Source organism: Leptosomus discolor, chromosome 3 (assembly GCF_034619465.1).
Source record: "Leptosomus discolor isolate bLepDis1 chromosome 3, bLepDis1.hap2, whole genome shotgun sequence".
Taxonomy (NCBI): domain Eukaryota; kingdom Metazoa; phylum Chordata; class Aves; order Leptosomiformes; family Leptosomidae; genus Leptosomus; species Leptosomus discolor.
The window spans coordinates 13392674-13410277 of NC_141393.1; the positions used below are offsets into that span (position 1 = coordinate 13392674).

Below are 17604 nucleotides of genomic sequence, written 5' to 3' on the forward strand. Positions count from 1 at the left end.
AACATTAAATAGCATTGGTCCCAATAGCAACCCTTGAGGAACACCACTTGTCTCTGGTCTCCATTTGGACATTGAGCGATTGACCACAACACGCTGAGTGTGACCATCCAGCCAATTCCTCATCCACTCTGTGGTCCACCTGTCAAATCCATGTCTCTTCAGTTTAGAGGCAAGGATGTCATGCGGGACAGCACTGAATGCTTCGCACAAGTCCAAGTAGATGACATCAGCTGCTCTTCCCTTATCCAGCAATGCTGTAACCCCATTGTAGAAGGCTACCAAATTTGTCGGGTATGATTCGCCCTTAGTGAAGGCATGTTGGCTGTCACCAATCACCTCTGTTTTCTATGTGCCCTAGCATAGTTTACAGGAGGACCTGCTCCATGATCTTGCCGGGCACAGAGGGGAGATTCACTGGCCTGTAGTTTCCCAGGTGTTCCTTTTTGCCCCCCTTTTTGAAAATGAGGGTTATGTTTCGCCATTTCCAGTCAGTGGGAACTTCGACAGACTGCCACGACTTCTCACATATGGAGAGTGGCTTAACAACTTCATCGGCCAGTTCCCTCAGGACCCACAGATGCATCTCATCAGGTCCCATGGACTCGCGAACCTTCAGGTTCCTTAGATGGTCTCAAACTTGATCTTCTACTACAGTGTGCAGCTCTTCATTCTGCCAGTCCCTGCCTCTTCCTTCTGTGACTTGGGTGGTGTGGCTGGAACACTTGCCAGTGAAGACTGAAGCAAAAAAGTCATTGAGTACCTCAGCCTTCTCGGTATCGTGGGTAACCAAGTCTCCTGTTTCCTTCTGGAGAGGGCCTGCATTTTCCCTAGTCCTTCTTTAATCACCAGTATTTTCATATGCAAAGTTCTGCAAGCAAATTCCTTTTCTTTTCCTTATCTAAAGTACAATTAGACTGTTCTATAGCAATAAGCCACAGTATGAAGCAGCAAAAATTAGGTCTAAAATTCCAGTCTATCTGGTAACCACATCTTTAAGAGGCAGCTGCTCTATCTCTCCTCCTCTCTACTCATGTCTTTGCTTTAATGGTCAACTGCTGCTTCTGTCTCTTTGAAACTCCCTGCAAAGATTAAAATGGATATGAAGACTGCTGGTACAACAGAAGACAGCTACTGTACTGGAACACAGAGCAAAAAGGAAGCATTACTTTAGTTACAGTGCTGTTTCCCATTTTATACAGAAGCATGACTTTAATAGTTGGAGGTTCATTAGCAAATTTTAGGTAATGATCAACTATTGTTCTTCATGAAAGTGAGTAAAAAGGACATCTGCAGCACTAGCGGTAACATTGACAGAGCACCAAGTCACATCCAACTAAGTTTTCTCTTGCAAGATACACATACCCTGTTCACATTTCTTCCTCTTTGCAGGACTGCGTTACAAGTGAGGCCAGAACTTGGTAAACTACCATGAAACTGGTTCAAACAGCCATAATTCAGTATCTTTCTGGTGTGCTTCTGACACGACCCTAGTGGAGTTGAAGAACTTCAATCTTTATAAAGTCTCTTGCTAGTTAACAAAATCTGGTATATTCTCACCAGTTGTACAGATTGGAGGTGCATTCTGCTCAGGAGCTTTGTACACCCTCCCCTTGTTTCAGCCTTAAAATATCTGATTTGCCACCAAAGGAAAATATTTACTTAAGTTATTTTGAGCAACTTCATTTGGGAAAAAAATTGCAAAGAAAATTCAGTTAGGAATTGAATTACTAATGGGAAGGGAAAGAATATTAGTGCAAGTGGAAAGGAGCTAATGAATATCAATTGGAGGAGGAAGAGGTTAGTTGAACAAATTTATGAAGACACTTCTGTTGCAAGAGAACCAAAAGCTATTAACTTTGGCTACCCATTCTTATAATTAAATGTATGAAAAACATAATAACAGAATAGCAAAACTGTAGCTATTACAAGTTTCCTCTGAACCCTGCTCATCACTAACTTCCTGATTATGAGAATCAAAGAAAATCCTATAAAACGCTCAGGATGTAATTATAACGTGTTACATTTATGATCCAGCACTATAGCAGATGAATTCTCTTTACACTGGGAGGCTATGTAGTATTTCTTTCAAAACAAATATTCCATTTGGGTTGTTTCTTAAAAAAAACCACCATACCCCACTCCCCACCCCAACAACTCATTCATCTACCCAAAGGCTGCCTTTATTTCCATTCTGAATTAGCTACTGTTATAACTGATAGCAACAGAACGAACAGCATACAAAATAATTAAAATTGTATTAACCTCTATTTACGCGAAGACACCCTGGACGAAGTTGGTTACCTCTCAGACTGTATGAGGAGTTTTCATTTTTAGATTGGTGGAGAAGGAGGCTATTTAGTCTGAACTCTAAGGTAACTAAAGGCGTAATTCCACAACTGCTGAAGTTGCTATTCCTCAGCAACCTAAGCCAGCCTAGTTGCAGGCTGCTTCAGTCCTCTTCCTGCATTCCCCTCTGCTTTATTTTGATCTCTTCTGCTTCAGTGGTTATTAGACCCACAGCTGGTTTAGTCCAGTAATCCAACAGAAAGCCATTTTATTGTCAGGTTGGTTTTCTGTTAACTTAGACTGTGTTCCACTGCAGCCTGAGCTGAGTCTATATGAACTATTTGTGCAATCCCACCTCTTCCAAGGCACACATGTGCAACCATCTGAAATAGCTGTACAAGGGCCTGTGCAGCTGCATGGTTGAACCAGATTAGGAAACTGGGCAGAGTTAAAATGAGAAGGAAAAGGGTGAGTTTGAGCCACGTTGATTTCATTATCTGGTTCACCAGACAGCCACCCAAAAAAGGGACAGGAATAAACATGACTTGCTTTCACTGGTAGAACCAATGTATCATACTTTTTTCCCCTCCAATTATAGCTTAAGCAAAATTTACCATTCTCAGAAATTATGACAGGCTACAGAAAATAAGTCTCTTCACAACCCTGAACAATGAGTTACTGAAGGACAGTAACTTTGTTTTAGGGGAGAAAAGGCACTAGGTACTACACATTCTGGAAGAGAAACTGCAGCAATAGCAAGGATACTGGGCTTCTCTTGGCTTCTATTCCAAAGGACAGCCAAGAGGAAATTGTTCAAGGAAACAGGCGGTAAACACTATGTTAATACCTAGCTATCAAAAGAAATACACAGGTAAGAAAAAAATCCTTACCTGGACAAACAAAAGGGGTATGGGCTATCATTTGGCTTCCCTAAAAAATTCCTAAAACTGAAGCATGGCAAAAGATAGTATTCTACCTTCCACATTGAGAAATTAGTAATATTTACTGGTTCTGTTACAGGAAAAACTGATTAAAAGTGGAACTGGCAAACATCTGCCTGTGACTGGATTTGTCTCTATCTGGATTTCCTATTATTTGCATGGTCACTGTAGTGCACAGACTCAACAGTGCCAAGTTTTCCTTCAGCCAATATTACATACTCAAAAGGTTTTGTAAGTGGGGGGTAGGGGGAGAAATCAGTATGTATCTGCTGAATTCAGAAGGCTGTACAACACAAAAAAATCATCAGTTACCTTAGAATGAATACATTTTAAGAATAGCATCTGGTACAAAACCACATTTCTCAGAGCAGATTATAGAAGCTTCTTTCAAGTATTGTCACACTGTATCAACCAAACCCAGTATAAAAGCTAAAACGTGTATCACCCCTGTCTGTGGCCTTATTACATGGGTCACACATGTCATTCTCAAGAAATGGAGTGCAAAAAAATTACATTTGAAGAGAAAAAAATTGAGAGCACGCTAGTTATCCAGCAAACACTGACTTATATTTACATGTATAAATATTGCATTCAATGTTTGTTCAGTGGAGGTCTTATGAAGGGAGAAGTTTAGTGCAGCAGCAAAAACGTTTAGGTCTCATAACGAAGACCCATGCAATGGAACAAAATGTTCTTTTTGTAAATAAGGGCATAATAGAAGATGTTTTAAGAGAGATCTAAACTCTGAATTCAGAGACAGGTTAGAATGTAGAAAGTAAGACAATACTACATTTTAAATACTATTTTTATGGATTCTATCCAAGCTTCAGTGGAAACAAGTTTGGTAGGAAATGCTGCCAGTGACAGCTGTAGAGCATTCTTCTAACACTTTCAGCTGCTGACTAATGAGTAGGTGTTTGATAGGGCAGTTGAAATGAAAAATGGCTCATTAATTCAAGCCTATGATTTCATGTGAAGCTAGCTAAAGAAAAGAAATTCACACACTCAAGCGAAGTATTTTCCTCTATAACCTTTTTTCAGTAGTTATTCACGCACTATGCTGTCTCAGTCTTTAAAATATTACATAGTAATTCAGACTGGATAATTGCTAAGTATTTTAATATTAATGATTTGATAATCATTACACATTAAAATATTTACTCATTCCATAGAACATATTTTCCTGTATGAATGCCAAACAATTGCCAATTTTTGCTTCAATAAATGTGTATGCTTACCACACTTATTTTAATAGTTCTTCTAAACATTTAAAAGAAAAAAATACAGGAAAATGTTTATGCAACACTATGATGTTTTTAAGATCAAAATTCAAAGACAAAGTTACTAAATTAACATAGCAAAGAATGTCTCCACAGTTCTTTCATAGGTTACAATACATACACTCACTGACACCTAACCATACTGATGTAGGAAAGAGTGAGCTTCCGCAGTATTTTCCGTTATAGACTTTTTGTTTCAAGAAATTCAATACAACATTGGGCTGTCAAAAATACTATAAAAGCATGAATGCAGCCAGGACCAGAAGGACAGCACTTAGCAAACTGAGTTAGTCCAAAGTAGTTTGTGTACATGGGAGAAGAGCATCATCTGTTTCACAAAAGTGTATTCATCGATGTTTTGCATGAGAATGCATTTTGCCTCAGTGTTTTGCCTTTTAAATGCATTACGTATTACGGCAAATTATCTTTTATAGTAGCATTATCTTGTTTAATCTACCATCTTATTTTGCATAAAATACTTTTAGCTAAACAGTGATGCTACCATCTTGCAGCTGGTCAAAATTCCTTAACTGCCATGCATGCACACAAGAAACATCAATAAATGGCAAAGGCCGAAATACTGCACCTTGGTTCTCTACCTAATTTACAACTGGCAGGAGCCAGTTTCTGTGATGAAAGTGACACTAAACATCAAAATCTCCAGCCTCAACAGCTTATAAGAAAAGTGCTCCTCAAAACCCCAATGCAGTCCATTATCACTTTGATTCCAATGAATTCAATTATATTGCATATATCCAGTCAGTGTCTCTCGTATCACAGAAACAGATGCCAGTTTTAAACGAACAGGTAGTAATACCACCTGCTTGACTTTGAACTTACCCCGATACGAGTGTGTGGAAATTGCCAACATACATGGTTGAATTTCTCTGCAGCACAGAGAACAACACTTGATTTGCTTTTTAATTTATCTTCATGTCAGTTTTACTTACTTATCTGTACTCTACAGCTGAGAGAAATGCACAACCTTATGTTTCTGACCTCTTGAGAAATTCTCACTTTTTCCTCCTTCCTCATGGTTACAACAGTTTTATCAATGAAAATTTGGTCCAATTGGTTTTTTAGGTATCAGAATCTTAAACTGGATCACATCTTCTGCAATCTTGCTTCATCAGTCTTTAATATTCTACAGATAATGAAAACAGAGCTATCTCCTAGACAGCCATTTATGACTTAAAAACATTAGGAAAGCTTTTAATAATGCTTGACTCCCTATCAAAGTCCTGTATCACAGGCAGACAAGTTGAAACACCACCTTGACATCCTCCTCTCTCACAGAACAGATTCAGAATTTGGCATAGCTCTAAAGTCTCTGCTGGGGGCAGGGGGAACCCCACAAAAAGAAAAGAGAAATGAAACCATGCACTCCGCATGAAGTATGCTCAGAAAAATGGCACCCTTATGACCTGCCATGTCCATATTTTATTTTTTTTTTTAAATAGGTATGACACATAGTACTTTTAATGTTGAAATCATGCTAAGTTAGGAACAGATATCTCCACTAGAAGGTCAAAAATCAGGGCTGATCAACATGCACAGCAAGATCTTCAACAACAAAATACCAGAATCTGTTTAATCATATCACATGCCGTTATTCTACATTAAGAAAACAGAATAGTATTCCATATTCTATAATTCTGAACACTAAAAGTTAGTATCTATATCCACATCTGTCACATAGCTCATGTCTTCCTATCTCGATATATACCTTCATACGTATATTGTATCCACATTTTCAAGATCAAAAATCCAACTCCAAGAGGTAAACAGTAATTCTGTAACTAAATTAGGAATAGTATTTGAAAATAAAAGCTGAATTGCAATTACCATCATAAAGATTACATAAAACAGTGTTTGCTTTTATCTAAAAAAACACCCCCCACCCCCACCCCCAAACCCACAACCCCAAACCCACAAACAAAACCATGACAATGGCATCACAGGAGTCCTCTATAAGGCTATAAAAGGATTCCATCCAGCTTTAAAAAAACATATATAGAAATGCTACCAAAAAAGCATATTTTTGAATCGTGCCCAAATTTACATATGCATGACTAACATGTTCATTGGGAAATTTCGCAACACTTCAGAACATTAAGGAGCACTGTCTTATTTTTTCAAATTCGTTATTCTAGGACTGACAGAGAACATTATCTTTTAATGAATATTACTTGCAGGTTAAAGCTAGATTTGTGACACAATCATATCTGATCGTGTATAAAATCTTTTATCCCAGGCAGGGCACCTTAATATTATATTTAAGAATGCTCATTGCAACATCCTCTTACGTATTGTAAGGGATTCAGACCACATCCTTAAAAAATCTCACTACTTGGTACATTAGTTATCTCTAAACACTGCACATTTACACAGTTTACTAAAATCAGCACATCCTTGGAAAATAACGTGTACAAATACAAGTATGCTCACCTGTTTGTACTGTTGAAAATCCTTTGTAGCATATAAACTAAGTGTACATAATGGGCAAGGGAGTATCTTAGAAATATATAATTAGCACTGTACCATGGGGAAGAAAACCTGTCAACCTAGTAATGGAAGTACTAATAAAAGGATAAATTGTTATGAATAGAAATTATTTTTTAATAATGGGTACATTTTTGAATCATTAAACTTAAATTTTATTTATCTGTATAACAGTCTTGAATAGAAGCAAAACACATTAAAATTTAGGTTAATAGTTAACCACTAATGAAATGCCACACTGTTGGCTGTTCTATTTTTTTTGTTCCCTTTTGATCTTGGTCAGTTACTCAGAGAGTCCATCACAGCAGCAGTCTCAGTCCTGCAGATGCTGGCACTCACCCACTACTCTCATGTTGTACCCTCAGTAAAATCAGAGATGAAAAACAGAATTTTATTTTTTAATTAAAAAAAAAAAAAAAGGCTACAAAAAAACATTCCAGGGAAAATTCAGAAAACACTGAAGTCTGATCTCTTAATAGTTTAGATGATCTCTTAATAGTTTAGATAGTAACCTAAGCTTATAGACTTCACAAATGTTTGTGTGGTAAAGTTTTCTTAATATGCATGTTAAGAGAAGGGAAAAAAAGAAAAGCTGCTAGATCTGGAAGTAAATGCAACTACCTCATTAAAAAAAAAAAAAAAAAAAAAAAAAAAGAAAAACCCACATCCTTCCTCTCCCTCAGCATTAAACCCAGGTCATTTTTTTGTTTAAAGTTTTAGAGACTCGATTTGTATGATGGCCTTTGGATACTAACTCCATGAGAGCTGAAGTGAAAATGTATTATTGCTGCTGTCAAGCACACAAGCAACAAGCACGCAATTCGCAACATATCATGACACCCGAAAGTTTCCTCTCAAAACTGAATGAACACAGGTAGAAGAGTAGCACATACACATCACATATTCAAGCTCTAGAGCTTTTTCCAGTATATAGTGTATTTGAGTGCCAGAAGTTCATAGAGGCAACCTAGAATCAAGAACTGAAGATGGCCCATCAACATCACCAGAAACCCTACAATTCTATGAAATAAATGCCATCACACAACAAACTAAGTCACAGACACTGTGGAACTATTTGCCAATTAACCATGAAAAGGAGTATCCACGATGTAACAATGAATTCAAGTTTCTTCCATCAAGTTGAAGTGAGCAGTTGCAAAGAACACAAACTACTTCAGTGTGTCAGTGGTCAGGTACAGACAATCTCAGATATGCTACTTCTACCTATTTATTAAATATTCATATTGAACATTTATGCTGTTTACCTCACACAGAACAAATTCTTAAATTTGTAAACAATTTCAATATATCCTAAGTTACAAACTGTTTCCTTAAGAAAATGAAAAAGAAGAAACTTAAGTTTCTGAATGCTGAAACACCCTTTGCCATTTATATTTGATATAACCAAAGCATTCATCTGCAAGTTTTCAAATCATAATAAAACAAACCACACCTTTAAGGCCAGTAAGTATTTTTTTCCCAATAAACAACTGAAAACAAAAATGAGCTTTCTGTGACTGAAGTACCTGTACTACAAACTTGAGTGAACAAGGAGAACCAGAGAAGCAGAAACTAACATAACACAAGTTTGTTGGCACAGAATTTTTCTTTTTTTTGGTGAAAACATGTAAGATCTTCTCAAGATATCTGACATAGTTCTGAAGGCACTTCTCCAGAGATACTTCTGGGTTACCTGCAGGCAGAAAAGCTACCTGTTCTACCCGAACTAAATCAGGTTGCGTTGCACTGTGCTGCAGGGAGCTTCACCAGCTTGCAGCTTTCCTAATATATGGATCTCGATGCTTCACAAACCCATTGCATCAGACTTTTCTTTTTTTTTCTATGTTTATCTCTATTCTTAGAGCCTCTTAACTCATCATTTATTTCCTTTTCTTTTTGCATTATCTGAGCTATCCTACTCTCACATTTCTTGAATAAACTGAGGGTATACAATGTTAATCATAAGCTGCTCCAATGAATATAAGTCATACTGCACTAATACCAGTCACCAGGGCAAATAGGCTGGTATTTCCGGAAGCCCATCATCAGCACTTTTGTGCAACACCCAAGAGAAAGTTCACAGCATGCCTGAAGATCAAAAAGTATTTCCTAAATAAGTAACCTTGATGAAAACCCACTTTGGCAGCTCCTCCTTTCCCTTCCCACTATTTCAAGTGATCTGCTGACCTCAACTCCATCCCTATGGCACAGAAACAAGGTGGTTATCTCAGCAGCACCACAGGCCATTTAGAAGTTACGAGTCACAAGCTTTCACAGATCTAATACAGACCTTAAAGTATGCAAAGACAATGCCATTCTATATGCTGTGCTTAGAATACAGTATCACATAAAGTACACCACACCACACAGTAGTCAACCCAACATTTGTGAAGAAAATGCACATCTCTTGGTCTAGTACAGACAGAAGAAAGGTTTCCCAGGTAGTGTAGCCATAGAAATACAGCCACCCGTTACGAGTAACTAGTTGAAAGCTGGTTAAACACAGTTGACCTAAAGGAACACTACGTTCTTCCCAGCACTTCACAGAAGACAAACCTGCCTTAGTCATCTTGGTCCTTTAAATTACAACCTGCCCATCCCATCCACTAACTCCTATCTGGACACAAGACATTAAACAACACACTTAGAGCTGTCCAAAAAGGTCTCCCGGATTCACTTGTCCCACTGAATGCACATCAGTCACCTATCTATGTACACATTAGGAGAACAAGGCAACTGGCCAACAGCATTCTCAGCAACCCTAACAGGTGAGAATTAAATTGTGAGCAAGTACATGCAGTGAGGACAGTAATTATTCAGACATCTGCTACGATCCATGCAACTGGACATAGCATTATTAGGATAGGTAGTAATTATTACCCATCACCAGATCAGCAATCGCACCAGTATTTCATTACAAATTTCGACCCTCAACAACCTGGGGACACACATCAGACATCAACCAGAGGTAAGCTCAAGTTCTTTTCCTTTGTTTCACTTGGGAGTGGGGGGAGTGACTGCAGACTGAAAGGCAAATATAATTCATATGCACAACAAGACTTCCATTATTTCTTCACATCTAAATACATTGTGTCAAAAACGCTAGAACACTCTCAGAACATACCTTATACAGTTTAAGACTTACTTTTTTTTTTCCTACTTTCTTTTCCCCAGGTCCAAGCAAGCATCCTTCTGCCCTTCACTAGCCAACTAGTTTAAACTGAGCCAAGGTGGAAACAGATCTAAAACTTCACCACCCACACTAAGATGGATTACTTTCCCCCTCTCCCATCTGCACTCATTTTTCTCATTTCCAGATCACTGTCCACTCTGCTTCTAATTGCATGCTCAGTTCTAGTCTCCTTGAGCTGGCAGTCCCAGGCACTACCAGAAACATACTATTTAAAATAGGACTAAATGGAGGTTTAGACCACGTAACAAACCTTTTATTTTGTATCTGAGCCTTTGAAGAAAAGGTTATGTCAGTCATGAGGCTGTATGCATAACTTTTTATTAAAAAAAAAAAAAAAAAAAAAAAAAAAATCACTCCTTTAATTCAGTGTCATTTGCATGAACCTACTATGTCACTTTAAAAGACAGGACATAATATTCATAGTATGTGGTGCTAAATATTCTTATTTACAAAATTAATAAAATAGACTGAAATTCACTAATTAGAAAAACAGCAGTTGAAAATTTTTAAGCAGCATCTTGTATATAGACTGGTAGAGTAACATGATGAACAATATTTCATCCTCTTTTTGTAAAACCAGTGTCTGTGTGAAGAGAAGAATGTTGCAGTCTAATTTGATCTGTATGAAAAGCAGCATAATTCACATGGGCTGAGAAGCCATGTTTCTTATTCTCAAGAAAAAAATAATACATTTACCAAGAAAACGTCTGGAGGAAAAAAATTCTTATCCCTTGACATTTTCACATTGCCTACAACAGTACTAATCAACATTTCAGCAATCTATTAAGCTTTCACTGCCAACTTCGAATACTGAAAAGCAGTATGCATCATACTTCAAAATGCCCTTTTTTAAAAAAAATAAACCTTCAGAGCAAACAGTTGCTCATAAGCAATAGATCAGCACATCTGATTACACCTGGCAAATTCTACCCTAACACTATTAAAAGCTACCATAAAAACACTATGCAAATATGTATCTACACAACAGACAGTACCCAAAATAAAGACTGTGTTAGTAAGAGAAGACGCATCAATTGTCATCATCTTTTCCTCACAGATGGCAGCAAATGTAAATTCCAGAAGATCACAAAGCCATAAAATTGACAAAGGAAAAATTCAGTCACTAAAGAGACATCACTCTGCTTGACCCATGCTCAAGAAAAATCAGACCAATAGTGACAGACCAGGTCTTCTCACCTCACCTGCACCAAGGACAGATGACTGATACTTTACATAAAGAGCCCAAATATTCTGCTTTTATGCAAATGAATGAATGTACTTTCACATAGGCAGTTTTCGGTTGAAGGAACTTACAGATATTTCCTATACTGATTGCCAAGAAGGCAAGACACTGGAAGTCCTCATTTAAGGAATGAAAGAAAAGAAGAAAAACGCCAGTGTGTTGGAGCACGCAAGTATGTGCAAGTTTGCACAAGTGTATACTTGATACATATTGTGTGTCTTCCAGATGTAAGAAGTACGATAGCTGAGATTCTTCTCTGTCTCATGCCCAAGATCCCCCACACAAGTCATTCTAATTTAGAAAGACATACCTTTTAACGCTGGCAGTTTTTGAAGCTCCCTGTTATTGCTAACATTAAACCTTGAAGAACTCTGCCGCTTTTCCTTCTTCAGTACTGTCTGTGGTGCTGGTACTTTGATTTTAGATAGCTGTGCTGGGGGAGGAGTGCTGTTGGATTTTTTGTTTGACACCTGTTCAAAAAGAAATGAAAGCAGTTAACTGCAGCTGAACTTAGATGATCTTCTAAAAAACAATTTTTGTTACAGACTAAGTGAAGTAAAATAAGCTTTTAATCAAATTGCTTTATTCATCATCCTCAATGTATAGCTATCTATTATTCTGTTCCATCATTTCAATGTTAATTTCTGCACCATAGCCCTCACACAGATGGGAACAGATCACCTTGTTACACGCACTAGCCCATTTATTTGAAGTTACCAGCCAATTGAAAAGAAATTTTCAAATAATGTGGTTCCTCAGCCACTCTCACATTTTCCCCGAGAAGTCCAGGTCTCCCAGGTATTTGGCCATCTAACTTCAGAATCAAAGGGATCACAGGACCTCGACTATTTACAGCAGGTGACCTTTCACTGCCTATTTGTACTGTGCGTCTCTGCTAAGAATCCTAAGCTCATCTAGCGCGTTCAGGCTCTAATACAAAGTTAAGGAAGCAAGTCTTGTTATTGTAGTAGCTTCAGCAGCTTCTAAGACGTACGTGAAGATTTGCAGCAGTTTACTGCCTGCTCAGAGCAAGCTGCTTTTACTGTAATAATCCTTATCAGATTGTCACTATACCTCTGCATGAAGTTTAACATAAAACCAGAAAAATGGTTCCCACCTATAAGTTTCCAGTTTGCTGTTATTTCCCAGACTATACTTGACAGTGCTCTCTCTCAAGCTGAATAAAATGCATCATTAACAAAAGCCTGTCAGAACCTGTGATGCTACCTTTCTCATTCCCTTTTTGAAGTAGGAAAAGCAGGTTTAAAATAGGTGATAATTAACTTTTAAACTATGAATAATTTCATTATGTTCTTTATAAGAATGATAAAACTTCTAGGAGTGACCTACACCAAAAATATAGAAACAGCTGAGCAGGAAACGTTACTCCTATTGTGATTCGTTTTATAGGACTTCAAATTGCTGTAGAAGCTTTGAAATTTGCAAACTATTTTACACTCACACACATCTGAAAAGATGCCTTGGCACTTTTTTCTTACAGGAAAGACCATATACTTTCCTTTTCAGAAAATGCCCATGTGATAAGAAACAGGAAAAAAAAAATCAAATGGGAATGGGATTCAGGATGGAAATCAAGTTGTTATGCTGCTATTTTGGCAGTTTGAATGGATTTAATTAGAGTTTTGTTAAGTATAGTAGATATCAAAGTAGTGTTCCATTGCTGCATGAAATATCATCAATGGCATTTTTATAGGGACATGGCTAAAACAATAGAAACCACTTTTTTTCATATTCTAAAAAGGATTTCCAGAATAGCTTATTTATCAACAATTTCCATATGGTCTGGGAGTGTACACATTCAGAGCACATGGAAACATTACCACACAAATTTATCTACCTTTTGAGTCTCTAAGACACTAATTTTATTCAAATTTTGTTCCAGCAGCATAAATGGGAGACATGTATATGCTTCGAAAATAGATTAACTGTGTTATATTATACATGCAGTACTTAATACACCGAAGCTATGACTGAAAGCCACATTTAGTTTTCATTAAACATATTTAACCATTTTGCAAATTTAACATCATAATAGCAAAACCCCTTACAGCCTTACGTAACAAGGAGAGACAATACACTGAACACCAGAAGTCTGAAGTTACCAAAAATACTCTAGAACTGGTTTCAGTAAAAATGGCATACATTGGGAAGTCAGAAGCATTTATGTACAAGTAATATCGGATACATTGTATTTTTCAGGCTATTTCACTTTTTAATCCCAAACACTAAATGCTTACAAATATTTTTGCTGAAATATTAGTGATCTGCAAGGTAAATTCTATCCATTAATTCAAGTTAAAAAAAGGCAATCCAAATAAACATATGAATAAACACAAAGAAAAACATCACTAAAAATTAGGAAGCAATGACTTACCATGTATTAAACAATAAAAGCCAATTAAGATGCATTATAAACACTATTATTGCACAGGATTCTGGATTTTCAATACTGTGCTGGAGCTTAATTTTTTTTTTTTTTTTTTTTTTCTGAACTGGCTACCTTCCACTGCCACCTGTTTTTTTGTTCATTACTTGGAACAGGAAAAGCCGCTTTCCTGCTTCCTCTATTCCCAAACAAACTCTCAATTCTGAATTAACAAGTGCTTGCATGTGCCTGCACACATGCGCACACCACGGTATCCTAAGGTAACATACACCTCAGAGAACCAAGTACTCTAAATTGCAGATAATTTCTAAAATTAGCCAGAAGTGGTTCTTTAAGAGGATGGGTAACATTTCTAGTTAGAAATGTCGAAAGAAAGCATTTTTTGTTACTATGGCAACTTCCCACCTAGCAGTGATGACTCCAGTGTAATTCTAGCCCTGAATCACTCGCCAATTTATCCAATGGATTTCCTCCTCCTTTCTACCATGATCATCCCTGCTTTTCAGCCACACTCCGGTCACTCAGCCAGCACACTGCAGAAAGCTGCCAAAACGGTTTCCAGTTCATTATTATTTGAATACTACATCACACAGCTGTACCAAATGACCTCTGCAAGTGGCACTATGGTGCCACCACAAGAGAACTGGCCTCCAGAGCTTGCCAACAACCAGCCCCTGGACAGAAAGGCACTCAGAGAAAGTGAGTTAATTCAACTTAAGCCACACAGCTCAGTACTTTAACCATCCCTCTAAAAAGAAAACAAATTCAGACTAACAATTTTGCGTATTCATTTGCTAAAGATTTCAATGCAACATACTTTTTTTTTTTATGAAGGTGTACAATGCTCCTTAGTTCAGACTAAGAGCCAAGCTCAACTTCTTTCTCCCATTAACAAACCAAACTGCTTCAGAAACCACAACTCCTGACAATAACTGATGGACATTCTGCTCTATCAATGAACAATTCAACTTATTCCACACCAGAACAGTGAAACTACAGATAGATTTTTATCAATTCTCTTCCTGTGACTACAATGGGAAATACTTACTCTTCCCCTTGTTTTGACAAACAGCTCCCTCCTACCCAAACATTTATATACTCATAGACACATTTAATCCCAAAAGTGCTGATAAACCCCTAAAAAAAGTGTGCAAATTACTCTGAAAAAATGTCAGATTGAGAATGTGCTGCTTCAGATCATAATTAAAACACAACCCTCAGGTTCCCGGATCAATTTAGTTTTTAAAAGCTATAGGTTTACATACTTTTATGAACATTAAGACAACCAGGAACAGTGTGATTCTGACTTTTAACTTCTGCTTTTAACAATAGAAAAAAGGTAGTTTATGTTCCTCAGTGCCCTTGAATAAGCTTAAAATGAACTCAGGAGAGTCAAAGGCAGGGAGGAGAGAAGGAGCTTTCTTGCCAGTCACAACAGTTCAAGATAGATAGTCCTTGCATCCTTTCTTCCCTTGAGTCCTCCTGCATCAACCGGGATGTGGTACATTCCTTGTCTCAACATCACTGTTTTGGGCAAACTTGGATGCTTCATCCCCTGTTTTCGTACACAGGCAAGTATAGATCAGAGCACAACGCTAATTTTGTGACCAGGAAGAGAAAGGTATGAATAGATCAAGCACATCTACAGTTACAGCCAATGTTTCTTTTAAAATTAAACAGATCATCATCAAACAGCCCACGTGGCAACTTTACACCCTGTACAATGCTTCTTGACACAGATCAGTCAAACACTAATCCCCAAATTTCTTCCCTGTAATGAGTACCACCAGTGAATTGAGGTTTTTAGTCTGTGTGTACACCATCCTAGGATGGCACCAGCAAGAACCTTGATAAAAACTCTGGACTACAAAATCTGGATAGTTGAACCTTGTATCAATGAATACATGATTAAGACTCCCTGTGAAATGCAGATACACAGAGTGAAAAGCACAGAACACTTTTTATGAGAATCATTAGTCTGAATCTAAGAACAGAGGGGGAATGCTTATATTAATGCAGAATTAATCCCTTCCTTCTTTTCCTTTTCGTATAGTAAGTAGCCTCTGTGGACTTATTTTTGATTAAGATAAAGAGGTCTGATCTATAGCACCCAGAAGAGCTCATTTCTTGCCAAGGCAGCCTCAGAAGGGGCTACAAAAGCATTCTAGATTATATCTAAACTACACTTACAATGAAACTGAAATACAATTTACTGAAACTAAACAAAGAACAAGGGAAAACATGAAAGGGACATTTACAACTTCATTTTCAAAACTGTATGAGGGCCTAATATGTAATCAAAATGATTTGGCTAAGAGGTTGAGTCCCAATACATAATCAATGAAATTAGGCTGAGAAGCTGAGTTGAATTGAATTTAATCTCTCAAGATGAGAGCTGAAATCAAAGATCAAGGAGTCAAAATGTGTGGAGAGCAGTTAAGAGCCTTCCATGCAGTTTTTTTCCCCTCCACAGAAACTTCAGAGTGAAAATCTCTGAACACTCCAGGACTCTTGAACTCTGCCACAGAGCTCTCTCCTTCGCAGATCTTCATTTACTGTTTTGGAGGTGGGAACATATCTGACATATGTCCCAGCAGCCATCAACCTGGTAAATAAATCCATGGCATACCTGCAGGAGGTGGGCTGGTGGTGTTAGATTAGCAGTTGGGACCAAGGCAAGTTGTTCAAGAGAGCGCACTGCCAGGAGAGCAGTATTTGTCAGCTGATTTCAATGCAGTGTTGTTAATACCAACAGTACAACATGCCTTCCAACAAGACTACACCAGAATTAAGTCTTGTTATTAAAGATATGGCCTGACAGAGCTATCCACACAGCCTGTAGTAATTTTAGTTCATGCAAGCAGTGCCCAGGCCCCGACAGGGAGTTTGCTATGCAGCAACTGCCTACAATCTTTAACATCAGTATTTCAATCTACAGAGATTCAGTGCAAACTATACAAAGCTTGATAACAGATTCTTAATCACCTGGACGCATGAAAAGGTGCACTGATCCATCAACAACCCAGTTACAAACAGCAGGGAAACAACATGCTTACTGGGTACTATTTTGGATGGCAAAGGGTTCTGAGGTTCGTTCTTTGCTGAAGATTCTTGCTACTATGCCATTATTGTTCACTAGTTTCACCACGACAAGAATATTTGGACAGACAACTTATGGAACAGATCCTGGAGATGCAGCTTACAGTGCTGAAGGCTTTGGTTCATTTCACATAGACCGCAATTTAAATTTCTAATGTTTTTCCTCAAGAAAATCACTTGCCAGAATGATACGTGGATTGGCCTGCTGGAATGATCTTTGCAGCTGCTCTTCTAGCAAGCATGTTTATTATCATTAAAGACTGTCTCAGTGCTTGAGATTACTGCTGCAGAGTCCAGCAGTAGTCTCGGCATAACTTATGTTTCTATTCTGTAACATAGCAAGAGTCGCATCCTAAAGCTTTGAGGATCCACGGTATTATAATGATAAACAAAAAGATTAACTTTTTAACAGGGTGGTGATGACAAAGTTTATCTATTTTAGCACATTAATCAGCACTTGCTGATTTATGTTGTAGTACCTGTTCAGCAGCTGTGATTTGCATGGACATACAGCAATGCTTCTGCTGGCTATTCTTGATGTCTAACTATGGACTTCCATTAGTGCTTTGTCAGAGACAACATGGAGTTTTGTTGAATTGCATCAGTGACTGGGAAGTTCCCTACAAGCAGCAAAGGTCATCTGGACCTCTTCC

General features: G+C 37.7%; 1 protein-coding gene across 2 annotated transcripts in view; it reads right to left on the minus strand.

The window, feature by feature from the left end:
• Positions 1-17604, minus strand: part of PPP2R5C (protein phosphatase 2 regulatory subunit B'gamma) — a 79447-nt gene that overhangs the window by 51561 nt on the left and 10282 nt on the right. For both annotated transcript variants that reach the window (XM_086463642.1, XM_086463644.1), the window contains exon 3: positions 11756-11915. In XM_086463642.1, coding sequence (XP_086319768.1) covers positions 11756-11915 — 160 coding nt within the window. The remainder of the gene's footprint in view (positions 1-11755; positions 11916-17604) is intronic.